The sequence below is a fragment of the Dipodomys merriami genome, unplaced genomic scaffold (assembly GCF_024711535.1).
Source record: "Dipodomys merriami isolate MVZ:Mamm:240054 unplaced genomic scaffold, mDipMer1.0.p SCAF_19, whole genome shotgun sequence".
Lineage (NCBI taxonomy): Eukaryota > Metazoa > Chordata > Mammalia > Rodentia > Heteromyidae > Dipodomys > Dipodomys merriami.
Window position 1 is genome coordinate 24,065,983 of NW_027203270.1, and position 12,764 is coordinate 24,078,746.

The 12,764-nt window shown below is 45.9% G+C and overlaps 1 protein-coding gene across 1 annotated transcript in view; it reads right to left on the reverse strand.

Moving 5' to 3' along the window:
* Positions 1-1,376: 1,376 nt before the first annotated feature.
* Positions 1,377-12,764, reverse strand: part of Mpp3 (MAGUK p55 scaffold protein 3) — a 29,998-nt gene continuing 18,610 nt past the window's right edge. Inside the window, exons 13-19 of the mRNA XM_070027807.1 lie at positions 12,421-12,462; positions 10,935-11,099; positions 10,770-10,850; positions 8,645-8,738; positions 8,318-8,426; positions 5,876-5,998; positions 1,377-2,711 (exon numbers count right to left, since the gene is read on the reverse strand). Coding sequence (XP_069883908.1) covers positions 2,535-2,711; positions 5,876-5,998; positions 8,318-8,426; positions 8,645-8,738; positions 10,770-10,850; positions 10,935-11,099; positions 12,421-12,462 — 791 coding nt within the window. The 3' untranslated portion in view covers positions 1,377-2,534. The remainder of the gene's footprint in view (positions 2,712-5,875; positions 5,999-8,317; positions 8,427-8,644; positions 8,739-10,769; positions 10,851-10,934; positions 11,100-12,420; positions 12,463-12,764) is intronic.

Below are 12,764 nucleotides of genomic sequence, written 5' to 3' on the forward strand. Positions count from 1 at the left end.
ACCGCAGGGCATCGGAGCTAGACTGGCAGGCATGTGGACACTCTTGTTACCATCTCACACATGCACAGGGTTTATCTGTGTTCAGCCTAGAGAATCTCAGAAGGACCCTAAATGACTAGATCATGGGAAATGTAACCATTGCTACAAGAAAAGAGTTATAACCGGGCGCTGGTGGCTCATGCCTGTAATCCTAGCTACTCAGGAGGCTGAGATCTGAGGATCATGGTTCAAAGCCAGCCTGGGCAGGAAAGTCCATGAGACACTTATCTCCAACCAACCACTAGAAAACTGGAAGTAGCGCTGTGGCTCAAGTGGTAGAGTGCTCGCCTTGAGCTGAAGGATAGCGCCCAAGCCCAGAGTTCAAGCCCCATGACCAAAAAATAAATAAAATTCAATACTCACTGGTTGCCCGTGGCTCATGCCTGTATTTCTAGCTAGTCAGGAGGCTGAGACCTGAGGACTGTGGTTCAAAGCCAGCCTGGGCAAGAAAGTCCATGAGACACTAATCTCTACTTAACCATCAGAAAACTGGAAGTGGTACTGTGGCTCAAGTGTAGAGCAGTAGCCTTGAACTGAAGAGCTAAGGGACAGCGCCCAGGCCCAGAGTTCAAGCCCCATGACTGGGGGGGAGGGGGTAGGAAGCAATGCTGGAGTCAGGTGCCAGTGGCTCACACCTGTGATCCTAGCTACTATAGGAGACTGAGATCTGAGGATAGTAGTTCAAAGCCAGCCAGAGCAGAAAATACTGAGATTCTCAACTCCAATGAACTACTACCAAAAAGAAAAAAAAAAAGCCAAAACTCAGAAGGGGAGTTGTGGCTCAAGTTCTAGAGTGCCAGCCTTAAATGTAAAAGCTAAGGGACAGGGGCTGGGAAGGTGGCTCAGTGGTAGAGCGCTTGCCTTGCATGCCTGAGGCCCTGGCTTCGATTCCTCAGCACCTCATAAGAAAAAAGAAAAGAGCCGGAAGTGGCACTGTGGCTCAAGTGGTAGAGTGCTAGCCTTGAGCTGAAGAGCTGAGGGACAGCACCCAGGCCCAAAGTTCAGGCCCTATGACTGGACCCCCCCCCAAAAAAAAACAAAAAACAAAAAAAAAGCTAAGGGACAGCACCCAGGACCTGAGTTCATGCTCCAAGCTCCAATACTGGCACAAAAATAAGTAAATATAAAATAAAAGGAAACAACAAGTATTCAATACTCTAGCTAAGCACAGTGCCTCATGCCTGTAATCCTAGCTAGTTGGGAGACAGAGATCAGATCATGTCTCTAAAAGCCTCAGACATACTTGCTCTTTGAGTAGCTGAGGCATCACAACTTCTGGGTGATGTCAATCACTTTGGGACAGAAGATCACGAGGCCCACACTCTTGAGTTCATATCCTTTTATTTTGACAGAATGGATTCATTGTGGCTAAGACACGGTTTTGACAGCAGCAGTCACCTGGTTTTTCACAATCCAGCACAGGAGAAGCCCCAGTAATCTGAAGGTATGGACAGGCTAGAAAGGACTGTGGTGGGAACAAATCAGACAAAGTGAGGACTCTTTTTTCAGGAGGATAAGGGCATTCAGAAAGGGGACATGAAGCTTTAATTCCCTCACAGGTCCCAAAAGACTCTATTGCAGTATGGAGTAGTACAGTAATTCATGAGGATGGCTAGGTGTGCCTCAGTCTTCCAGAAAAACTTCACATGTGTGCTCACTATTTAAAAAGGTGGGAATTTCAATTCTTCTATTACCAGGCAAGCACTATCAAAAAGATGTTAACAAAAAAAAAAAAAAAAAGTGAACATTTTCGGGCTGGAAGACAAGAGAACTTCAACTACATGGAAAATTCCTTTGAGTGAAACAACTCAGCTTCCACTAAAGCTGGAGAATGTTTTATAAAGTTTAAAGATCACTACAGATCGGTATTGTGTCAATTCACCACCACCCTAGCAAAAAAAGGCAGTGTCTACTTTGGTCTAAAGAGTCAAGGTCAACGTGTCTGTGAGATCTGAAAGAATGACATGAATGACTTGTGTAAACTTCCCTTTTCAAAGCATGATCTGAAGGAGTGCAGAGGACAACAGAAAAAACCAACCACAAGCTGGGCACCACTGGCTCATACCTACAACCCTAGCTACCTAGAAGGCTGAAATCTGAAGGTTGTGGTTTGAAACCAGCTTGGGCCAGAAAAGTCCGTAAGAATCTTATCTCCAATTAGCCAGCAAAAAGCCAGAAGTGGAACTGTGTCTCAAGTGGTGGAGTGCCAGCCTTGAGTGAAATATGCTAAGCAAGAGAGTGAGACCCTGAGTTCAAGGCCCAGTACTGGCACACGTACACATGTACACACGCTCACGTGCACACATGCGCATATACAGACACACACAGAGAGGAAAAAAAAACATAAATAAGGCTCCCCACTTCAACTCTTCTTGAGGATGGAGTTTGTGGAAATGTCTGCCCCTCTCCGCACTTCAGTCATTGGTAGTAAAGGAAAAGAGGCTGGACAACATGGCCTTTGAGGTCTCCTCCAGCCTGTATGTTCTGTAAATGAGTTACCTGACCCAACTAATGGGGACCCAGTGAGAGTCCTTGCTCATTTTCTCTAAGATCACTCTGAGCTGGGCGCAGGCCCCCTGCAGATCCTCTTTCACCAGCACGGTGTCCACCAGATGCCCATAGTGCTGCTCGATGAAGGCAGCAGAGGCGGCCATCTCCTGCTGCTCTTCATCCTGTCAAGAAAGGGATCATATGGAATGGCTGGGGCTGTTCCCCCCTCACAACTCCCTTTCCTCTTAAAAGTCATGAGTGGATGTGTATGCTCCATTAATAACCAACTGCAAAGGAAAATAAGAGTGTAGTGATAGCATATCAAACTTCAAAGGAACTTACCAGGCAATAGACGTAGCCATGACATAGCCACTGGTATCACCAAGTAGCCATTGATCATTTCCAGACTAAAAGCCATGTTTGAGGAATGTCTAATTTATATCCACATATGTAGGCAAGATGACATTTCATTCCTCAAAGTGTTTTACAGAAGTAGCCCTGTATCATTAAATAAATAGCCAGGTGCCAGTGGCACATGCCTGTAATCCAAGCTACTCAGGAAGCTGAGAGCTGAGGAGTTAAAATCAGTCTGGGCAGGAAAAGTCCATGAGACTATTATCTCCAATTAATTAATAAAAAGCCAAAAGTGGAACAGTGGCTCAAGTATAGAATGATACCCCTGAGTTAATAAGCTAAGGGACAGTGTCCAGGCCCTCAGTTCAAGCCCTAGTACTGGCACAAAAATAGTATTGTGTTGGGCTGGGAATGTGGCTTAGCATGCATGAGCCCCTGGATTTGATTTCTTGGGACCATATAAACAAGAAATAAATAAAATTATTGTGTTATATGGCAATTTAGTGCCCAGGTTAGGTCATTATAAAAACTATAAAAGATATATCTTCATGGTAGTCGGTCTAGCATGTACAAAGCCCTGGGCTGAGGCAGGAGGATCTCAACATTAGAGAGATCCTGTCTCAAAAAAAAAAAAAAAAAGTCACAGTCATTTTTGTTTTTGGTGCCTGTCCTTGGGCTTAATCTCATGGCCTGGGTGCTATTCTTGAACTACTGTGCTCAAAGCTAGCACTCTACCACTTGAGCGACTGTTCCACTTCTGACGTTTTTTGTTTTGGTATTTAACTGGAGATAAGAGTCTCACAGAGACTTTCCTGCCCTGACTGGCTTAGAAGCATGATCCTTAGATCTCAGCATCTTGTATAGCTAGGATTCCAGGCACTCAATTAAAAGTCACAATCCTGAGAAAAAAATCACTAAAGAAAGATCCCCTTCCCATTGTGCCATTGCTTACCCCATGTTGGATTAGCTTAATCGATTAGAAGGTAGAAATCTCAATTTGTGGGTCACAAAAAAATGGACAGAAATTGTGCCCATAGGATGGTACTCAAGGACCAGACTCATATTCAGTATTAAACTAAACTCAGACCTTTAAAAATAACTTCTCCAGATGTACATACATGAAAATCCTATAAAAGAACATGTATTAAAAATTGCGATGCTGGCGGGCTGGGAAGGTGGCTCAGTGGTAGAGAGCTTGCCTTGCATGCATGAGGCCCTGGGTTCGATTCCTCAGCACCACATAAGCAAAAAGAAAAAAGCCGGAAGTGGTGCTATGGCTCAAGTGGTACAGCGCTAGCCTTGAGCTGAAGAGCTGAGGGACAGCGCCCAGGCCCAGAGTTCAGGCCCCACGACTGGATCAAAAAAAAAAACAAACAAAACTGAGATGCTGGCTGGGCATGGGTGGCTCATAGCTGTCTTAGCTAGTAGGGAACTTGAGATCTGAGGATCACGGTTCAAAGCCAGCCCAAGCACAAGACTCCATGGAGACTCTATTTTTTTTTGGGGGGGGGGGGGTCCGGTCTTGGGCCTGAACTCTGGGCCTGGGCGCTGTCCCTCAGCTCTTCAGCTCAAGGCTAGCACTCTACCACTTGAGCCACGGCGCCACTTCCGGCTTTTTTCTTTTTTCTTATGTGGTGCTGAGGAATCGAACCCAGGGCCTCAGGCATGCAAGGCAAGTGCTCTACCACTGAGCCACCTTCCCAGCCCCTCCATGGAGACTCTTATCACCAATTAACCACCAGAAAGCCAGAAGTTGAAAGAGTACTAACCTTGAGCAATAAAGCTCAGGGACAATGACAGTATCCAGGCTCTGAGTTTAAGCTCTTCAACCACCACCAACAACAACAATAAAAACTGAGATGCTGCTAGGCCTGGTAGCACATTCCTGTAATCCCAGCACTTGGGAAAGCTGACACAGGACTCAAAAGCTGACCAGGTCTCAAAAACTAAATGAAAAAGAAATGAAAGCTAAGCCCCTATATAAGCCTCCTGAGTTAGAATCTCTGTATTGGAATAGCTTCACCATGGCTTTCCCCCTCCTGGCTTTAGTATCGGCGGACACATCTGGACAGGAAAAGGTGAGATTTCATAATTAGCAGGTGAACTGACCCAGACAACAAAGTACATTAGCAGATGCATATAATCATCAGCCCACCTGCGTGGATGCAGCATCCTGCTGAGTGATAAAGGAGATGGACCAGATGGAAAGACTGACCTGCCAGAGGGACATGGAAAAAGACTGCAGTCTACTTTGCTTGAGTGAGTCTATGGTTGAGGGAGGGGTCAGACTTCCTACAAAACTGGCATTTCCTGTGTACCTGATGGTTTGTTTGGCAGACTTCTTTTTCTTGTATCCTCATTTTCTCTTATGTCTTCTTGACTCATTTGTTTGATTTTGTTTTTTGAAACATGTTCTTATTATACAGCCCAGGCTGGCCTTGAACTCACAAATCCTCCTACATCAGCTGGGATTACAGGTGTGTGCTACCACACCCAGCTTGCTAGACAGCCATTCTACCACTGGGAGCCAAACTCCCAGTGTCTTTTTGCATTGGTGATTTTTTGAGATAGGGTCTCACTTTATGTCCAGTTGGGCCTGGGGCTGCCTGCCATCCTGTTACCATTTGCTGATAGTTCAAACTGTTTTGAAAGCAATGGTAATGACTTTGTATGAGGGTGTTTGGATTGAAAACAACAATGGGTTTCATTTAGGAGCTCAACAAATTGAATGTGGTTTGTGACATTCAGCTCAGGCCCTAACAGGGGTCAGACCCTTATTTGGAAATGGAAAGCTCTTGTGAGGGAACAGAGGGCAGTGAGCCTAGACAAAGCCACCCCTGCTGGGGCTGGGAGAACCTTCTGGCTGCACTACTGCAAGCATTCTAGTCATGTGACCACCTCAGTCTTGACCAGAGGCAAGATGGAAGGACAACCTGGTACAGGAATGCCCCGTATTCCTATTCCACAGAACAATGACCAAGCTGACACTTACAAGCGTGGCTGCTGTGTCATCACATGCTGAGGACGTAGGTGGCGTCTTCCTTTTCTCCTGAATTGCAGGCTTTACAAATATAATATAGGGTTTGAACTCTGAGGTTCTCAGTTGTTTCAGTGCCTGGGGAAGAAAAATTCAGGAAAATTAAATAGTAATTAATAGTGTCACATTCATTCTGAAAGCTTCATCTCCTAACCCACATGGGTTAGGTCTCGGTGATGTGGGTCCTAATGGACTTCCACAGGGCAGACTAACCACACATCCTCTGATCCTTCACTTTGACACTGAGCTCAGCTGGGCCCTGCCGTCTAGCAGCTGAGAAAGCAATTCTTAGCTCAGAAGTCTAGCTCCTGCCCCCCAACCCTCACCCAATGCCAATGATCATCAATGATGAGTTCCAATCATCTCTTCTCCATCTGATCAATCCTGTGGGTAGAAGTTTAACCGGATATGCATAGATCTCTTCAGCCACCTTCTGTTTGGCTACCTACCCTCAAGCAAAATCTGTGTCAAGACCTGGGCCTTTTGAGAGTCCAAGAATGAGGAAGGCTTGGAACAAGCTTGTAGACGAAGGTTTTCCATTTGCAAGTCACACTATTAACAAGTCCATTTTTTATATAATGTTAAGGGTCCCTATTTGAAACTGATATTAAACTATTATCTGCAGTTATCTGCACATATACATAGAGATCAATAAAATCACAAAAATGTTTTTCTGGGCTGGGAATGTGGCTTAGTGGTAGTGTATGCATAAAGCCCTGGGTTCAATTCCTCAGTACCACATAAACAGAAAAGGCCAAAAGTGAACTGTGGCTCAAGTGGTAGAGCACCAGCCTTGAGCAAAAGAAGCTCAGGGACAGTGCCCAGGCCCTAAGTTCAAGCCCCAGTACTGGCAAAAAAAAAAGAAAAAAGAAAAAAATTCTTAGGTGTTGGTGGCTTATGCCTGTAATCCTAGCTACTCAGGAGGCTGAGATCTGAGAATCACGGTTCAAAGCCAGCCTTGGCAGGAAAGTCCATGAGACATCTATAATTAACCACCAGAAAAACACAAATGGAGCTATGGCTCAAAGTGGTAGAGTGCTACCCTTGATTGATAGAGTTCAGGGGCAACACCTAAGCCTTGAGTTCAATCTCCACAAGCAACAGAAACAAAAAAAATTGTTTTCTTAATTGAGATTCTGGTGCTCATGCCTAAAATCCTAATTATTCAAGAAGCTCAGATCTGAGGATGGAGGGTCAAAGCCAGACAGCAGTTTATGAGATTCATCTCCAATCAAACAGTAAAAATGCAGAAGTAGAAGCATAGCTCAAGTGGTAGAGCATCCGCCATAAAAAGGCTGAGCATAAGTGTGAGGCTCTGAAATCAAGTTCCAATGCCAGGAAAACACATACACACACACACACACACATACACACACATTCTCTCTCTCTCAAACTTAAACTCTGAATTTTGACTACCAGCTCCCAGTAATGCTGTATGAGTTTTTCCTTAAAGTTGAAGTATGCTTTTGAAAATGTGTTTCAAGCCAACTTCTGTAAAATAAAGCTTACAGTTTATACCATAAAATCAAAGATCTGCTTCTACAAAGGAAAAAAATCCATCTTGAGTTCAAAGCTTAGAAGTTTTTCTGAAAGACAAGGTTAAAAAGATGGCCAGGTCCCTGTGGAGCCCGCAGCAGGCTGCGTGTGCGGAACTAGAAATGGCTTTGAAGCTCTGCTCAGAGTCAGGCCATCCTCCTCGCTTTTTTCCTTTCCAACTGCTCTCCAGACCGCCCTCTCCATTACCTGCCCCAGGGACTCCCTGCACCCCCAGCTGGCAGGCTGGCACTGAGAACAGCTTGGCTTTGCATGGTATTTTCATCTAATTCTCTGTCATGGTCCAGTTGGTCAAATGAAACCATAAGAGACAAGGTCATAATCCTCCTGCCTCAGTTTCCCCATTGTTGGAACTACAGGCTCAATGAAGTCTAATACATCATTGGTTCCATGCAGGAGTTACAGTCCTGGGTCTATAGGCCACCAGAAGACCCATGAATAATTTCTAAGTAATGCAGTCTTTGTGAATAGAAAGGCATGGTTTGGGGGCTCAAAGCCTTCATTCAATTCCCGAACTAAAGATCCCTCAGACTAAGGTTAGCTACTGGGGGCAGAACTCAGGGTCTAGGTGCTGTTCCAAAGCTTTTTCACTCAAGCTTCATGCTCTACCACTTGAGCCACAGCTCTACTTCCAGCTTTTTGATGGTTAATTAGAGATAAGAGGCTCTCAGATTTTCCTTCCTGGGCTAGTTTTGAAACTTGATCCTCAGATATCAGCTTCTGAGTAGGTAGGATTACAAGCGTAAGCCACTGATGCCTGGCATCTGGTATTCAATAAAATATCCATTCTCCTCAGTTATAAATTCCATGAGCTAGACATGCCCAACTGGCCCGAGAACTCACTTCCGGTTCCACATCCACCAAGCAAACTTTGTTTTTGGCCATAACTGCCTGAATGGCGTCCAGGCTGGTTCCATAGAGATTTTCCTTATATTCACCATGTTCCAGGAACCTAAAACACCACCCAAGGAGGAAAGAACTTTAGTTTCTGGGCTTTCCCAAATTAATAAAAAAGAAAAGTCAAAGAGAACTTCCTAAATACAACTCTTCTATATCCCCCATCCTTTTTTAGGAAGCCCATGCCCTCCCCAAGGTCAAGTCCAATGCTGGACAGGCAGATACAAGAGCACACTGCTGCACACAGGCAACCAGCCCATCAAGTGGACATACTTGTTGTGATGTAAGTCGGCCTCAAATGCTTGCTTAGAGACAAAGTGGTATTCCACCCCTTCCTTCTCGTGGCTTTTCCGGGGCCTTGTGGTATCTTTTAAAGAAAGAAGAAGAGGAACTGAAGGAAGAGATGCCTCCCATACCCCCACCTTAGCGGAAGAGATCAGCAGTGAGTCCCTGCCTCCCCAGGGAGGAACAAACTAGTTGCCTCCATTCATATCCCTGAGTGTCAGGTACTGTACCTGACACTCTTGACTTAGTACTCTGTGATATAGGAAAAAGATCTCCTATTTTGCAGTGGGGAAAACTGAGGCACAGAGAAGCACTGTGCCTAGCGACCCATACCCAGTAGGTAGCAGAGTCACTAAGGCGGTCTTTGATGGTGAGGTTTTTCAATTGTTTGTTTTTGTCTATCATGGGGCTTGAACTTAGGGTCTGGGCGCTTTCCTTGAGCACTCTACCATTTTGAGCCACAGTGCCACTTCCAGTTTTCTGGTGGTTAACTGGAGATAAGAGTCTATAGACTTTCCTGTGCAGGCTGGTTTTGAACCATGATACTCGGATCTCAGCCTCTTGAGTAGCTAGGATCACGGACATGAGCCATCACCAGCAATGCTGAGCTTTTAAAGCATCACTGAAAACTTCCTGGCCCTTATTTCCTTATCTTTGTTTTCTACATTGAAAACAAAGGAGACTCCCAATAAAATTGGCCCTGCTGAAGGTTAGTTCTTTATCCAGTGACTTCTCATTCTGAGAGAAAAGTAGAGACTTGACAACAGATCACTCCATACAGACTAGATGTGTTTGGCAGAGCTGACTCTCAAAGAAAGTACCTTCAAAAGCTTGTGTTCTCCCATTGAGTTCCATACGGGAATGGAGAGGCATGCTGCTACGGATAATCAGATCCCCACAGAACAAGAGCACACACAGCTTCTCTACTGGGGTACACTGGTCCCCATGGGCCACCTTAGTCCAGCCACAGAAGGGCTGTGAGAACCCCTTTCTCATGTCCTTCCCTTGCTTTAAAACTTTTACTCAGGGGGCTGGGAAGATGGCTCAGTGGTAGAGTGCTTGCCTTGCATGCCTGAGGCCCTGGGTTCGATTCCTCAGTACCACATAAGCAAAAAGAAAAAAGCTGAAAGTGGCACTGTGGCTCAAGTGGTAGAGTGCTAGCCTTGAGCTGAAGAGCTGAGGGACAGCGCCCAGGCCCAGAGTTCAGGACCCATGACTGGACCCAAAAAAAAACCAAAAACTTTTATTCAGTTGGATGATTGGCTCAGTGGCAGAATGCTTGCCTAGTTAGCATCATAAGGCTCTTGATTGGATGCCTAGTACCTCAAAAAATATAGACAAATGAATGATTTTATGTACCTACTGTTTCCATTCTAAACCTCTTAATGAGTCTGTAAGACCCTTATGACCTACAAACCTCTGATCAGCTTTACTTCCAGTCCCCAGCACAGCTACCCCAGGTTCTACATTCATCCCTTTGTACATGCTATTCCCTCCATAGCCAACCCTTCTTTTCTTCTGTTTGGAAAACTCCTATTTATATTTCAACAACCAACATAAAAATCACTGCCTTCCCTGATAGCTCCAGGTCCTAAAAATGTGGGGAGGTAAATCTCTCTGTCAATGGAAGTGGATGGATCTGACCACTCCTATCATAGATCTCCTCCCAGGGACAGATCTGAAAGTTTCTCGTGACTTGTATATAAGCAACTCCTGATGTCCTATCTCAGTTCACAAGCTCCCTTATCTAAGGGGACAGAATCAGTCATCAGGCTGGGGAGGGTGGAAGTTCTCCTCCTCCTGTGGAAGTCCCCACTGTCAGGGCAAGGTTGCCACTTTGCCTGTCATGTGCTTTCAACTCACCTCCTTCCCCAGGGAGAACCAAGCAGGTGGTACCTTGAGGTGAGTCCTCTGAGTCTCAAAGGTCTTAGTGGAGCACTAGAGTGAGTCCCTTCTTATCATGCCTAGGTCTCACAATTTGCCTATAGTGGATAGCCCCTGAAGGTCCCTCAGACCCAAGTATCAAAAATATTAAGACAAGCACAAGGAATGGACTCCCCCCACCACTAGTGTGTGCCCACAAAGACCCCAATCCCCACAGGGGCCCTCTTACGTGGAACAGCAACGCCAAAGTGCTGTGGGTTCTCAGCTACCATCTTCTGCTTCAACTCATGCAGTCGGGCTCCCAGAGACCCTAGAACCAAGAGCAGGCTGATGGGGTCTTTGCTGATCTTCTTCCCTACCAGCCCACCTCCTGGAAACCTAGGACATCACTCACCAATCAAAACAACCAGGCGGGGCGGCTGGCCGGGCTGGTGCTGGTACCTGGCCACCTCCTCATAGGTCAGCAGCTCTGGAGACTCAGCCCCTGATGACATCTTCCCTTCCTGTAAGCTACCTGGCCTCTCTCTGCAACCCAGGCGGAAGCTTCTCCGAAGACCAGCTTAGGAAGGGGACATGGGGATGTCTGGCCTATGATACCTCAGGAAAGACTTTCTCTACCTAGCCAGACATGGAGTAGTCACCACATCTAAACTCTCTAGTGTCTAAGGCACAGTATCTCTGGGCCTCCATGGTGTAATCTGTGATAGGGCCTGGGGGGAAGGGGGGGAGATGCAGGTACAAATACAGCAGGTGGTCCTAGATTGGGGGTAGGTCTCCTAGAGATATTGTTGGGACAACTGGAGACTAGAAATAGCCACATATATAGATGATAAAACTGTAAGCATGTTACATTTCCAGGATTTGACCATCCCAATATTATATAAGAGGATGTCCCTATCCTTAGGGAAATCACACACAGGAATTCAAGGGTAAAGGACATGATGTGGACACTAAGTCCCCCGAACCGCAGGAGGCAGAGGCCATATATAGAAAAGGGAACAAGTTATGGGTGTTAAGAACCAGTGAGTGGGATGTGGAATGAATGGGAATTCTCTGTACAATTCCCACAATTTTTTCAGTAAGTTGGAGGTTACTTCAAAATAAAAGTTTTTTGTTTTTTGGGTTTTTTTGTTTGTTAATTGCCTGCTAGCTGAGCACCAGTAGCTCATCCCTGTAATCCAATTCACGAGGATGAGATCTGAGGATCAGAGTTCAAAGCCAGCCCAGGTAGGAAAGTCTGTGAGATTCTTACTGTCAATTAAGCAGTAAAAAGCCAGATATAGAGCTGTGGCTCAAGTGGTAGAACACCAGTCTTGAATGAAAAAGCTAAGCGACAGTACCCAGGCGTGCACGCGTGCGTGCTCACACACACATACACACACCACACACACACACACACACACACACACACACACACACACACACACACAGAAGTTTAAAACACAATGATAATGATAAAAGTGGAGTACACATAGTGCTGTGTTCCCTTCCACTCACCCAAACACTGGGGGAGAAAAGCATCTCCTAGGCCTGTTTTGTTTTGGTTTTTGTTTGGTTTGGTTTTTTTGGTGCCAGCCTGGGTGCTATCCCTGAGTTTTTTTCACTCGAGGGTAGTACTCTACCACTTGGGCCATAATTCCACTTCTGGCTTTTTGGTAGTTCACTAGAGATAAGAGTCTCATGGACTTTCCTACCCAGGCTAGCTTTGAACTATGATCTTCCTATCTCAGCCTCCTGAGGAGCTAGGATTACAAGCAACCAGCATGCAGCCAAGGTTCACCTGAGTCTCTGGGGTCCAGGTAGCTCTGCCTTCCTTTTTCCCTAGCTCTGACACCTGAGGCCACACATGGTCTGGGAGAGAGGAGAGCCCTGCTACTCACCCACATAGTGCCCTTTGAAGTATCCCTCGAAGTCGCAGGTCTCTGGGAACCAAGCAGATGACAGGACGTGAGTGGATTACACTGAATGCCTGGTCCCTGACCAGCCAGTGAATTCTGGGAAAGCTGCTTGGGGGTGCTTGGGGAAAAAAAACCCACAGTCTGGCTGTCCCAGGACAAATCCTTCTATTTCACTCATTTTTCCACATTTAGACCCCCATCTTTTGGATGATAGGGAAGGATGACCCTCTTCATGTCAGGCACACAGGATGGGCCTCCAAGGCCATGAACCTAGTCCCACCCCACACATCTGGGTACAGCTACCCAGATAGGGGCAGAAAAAGCAG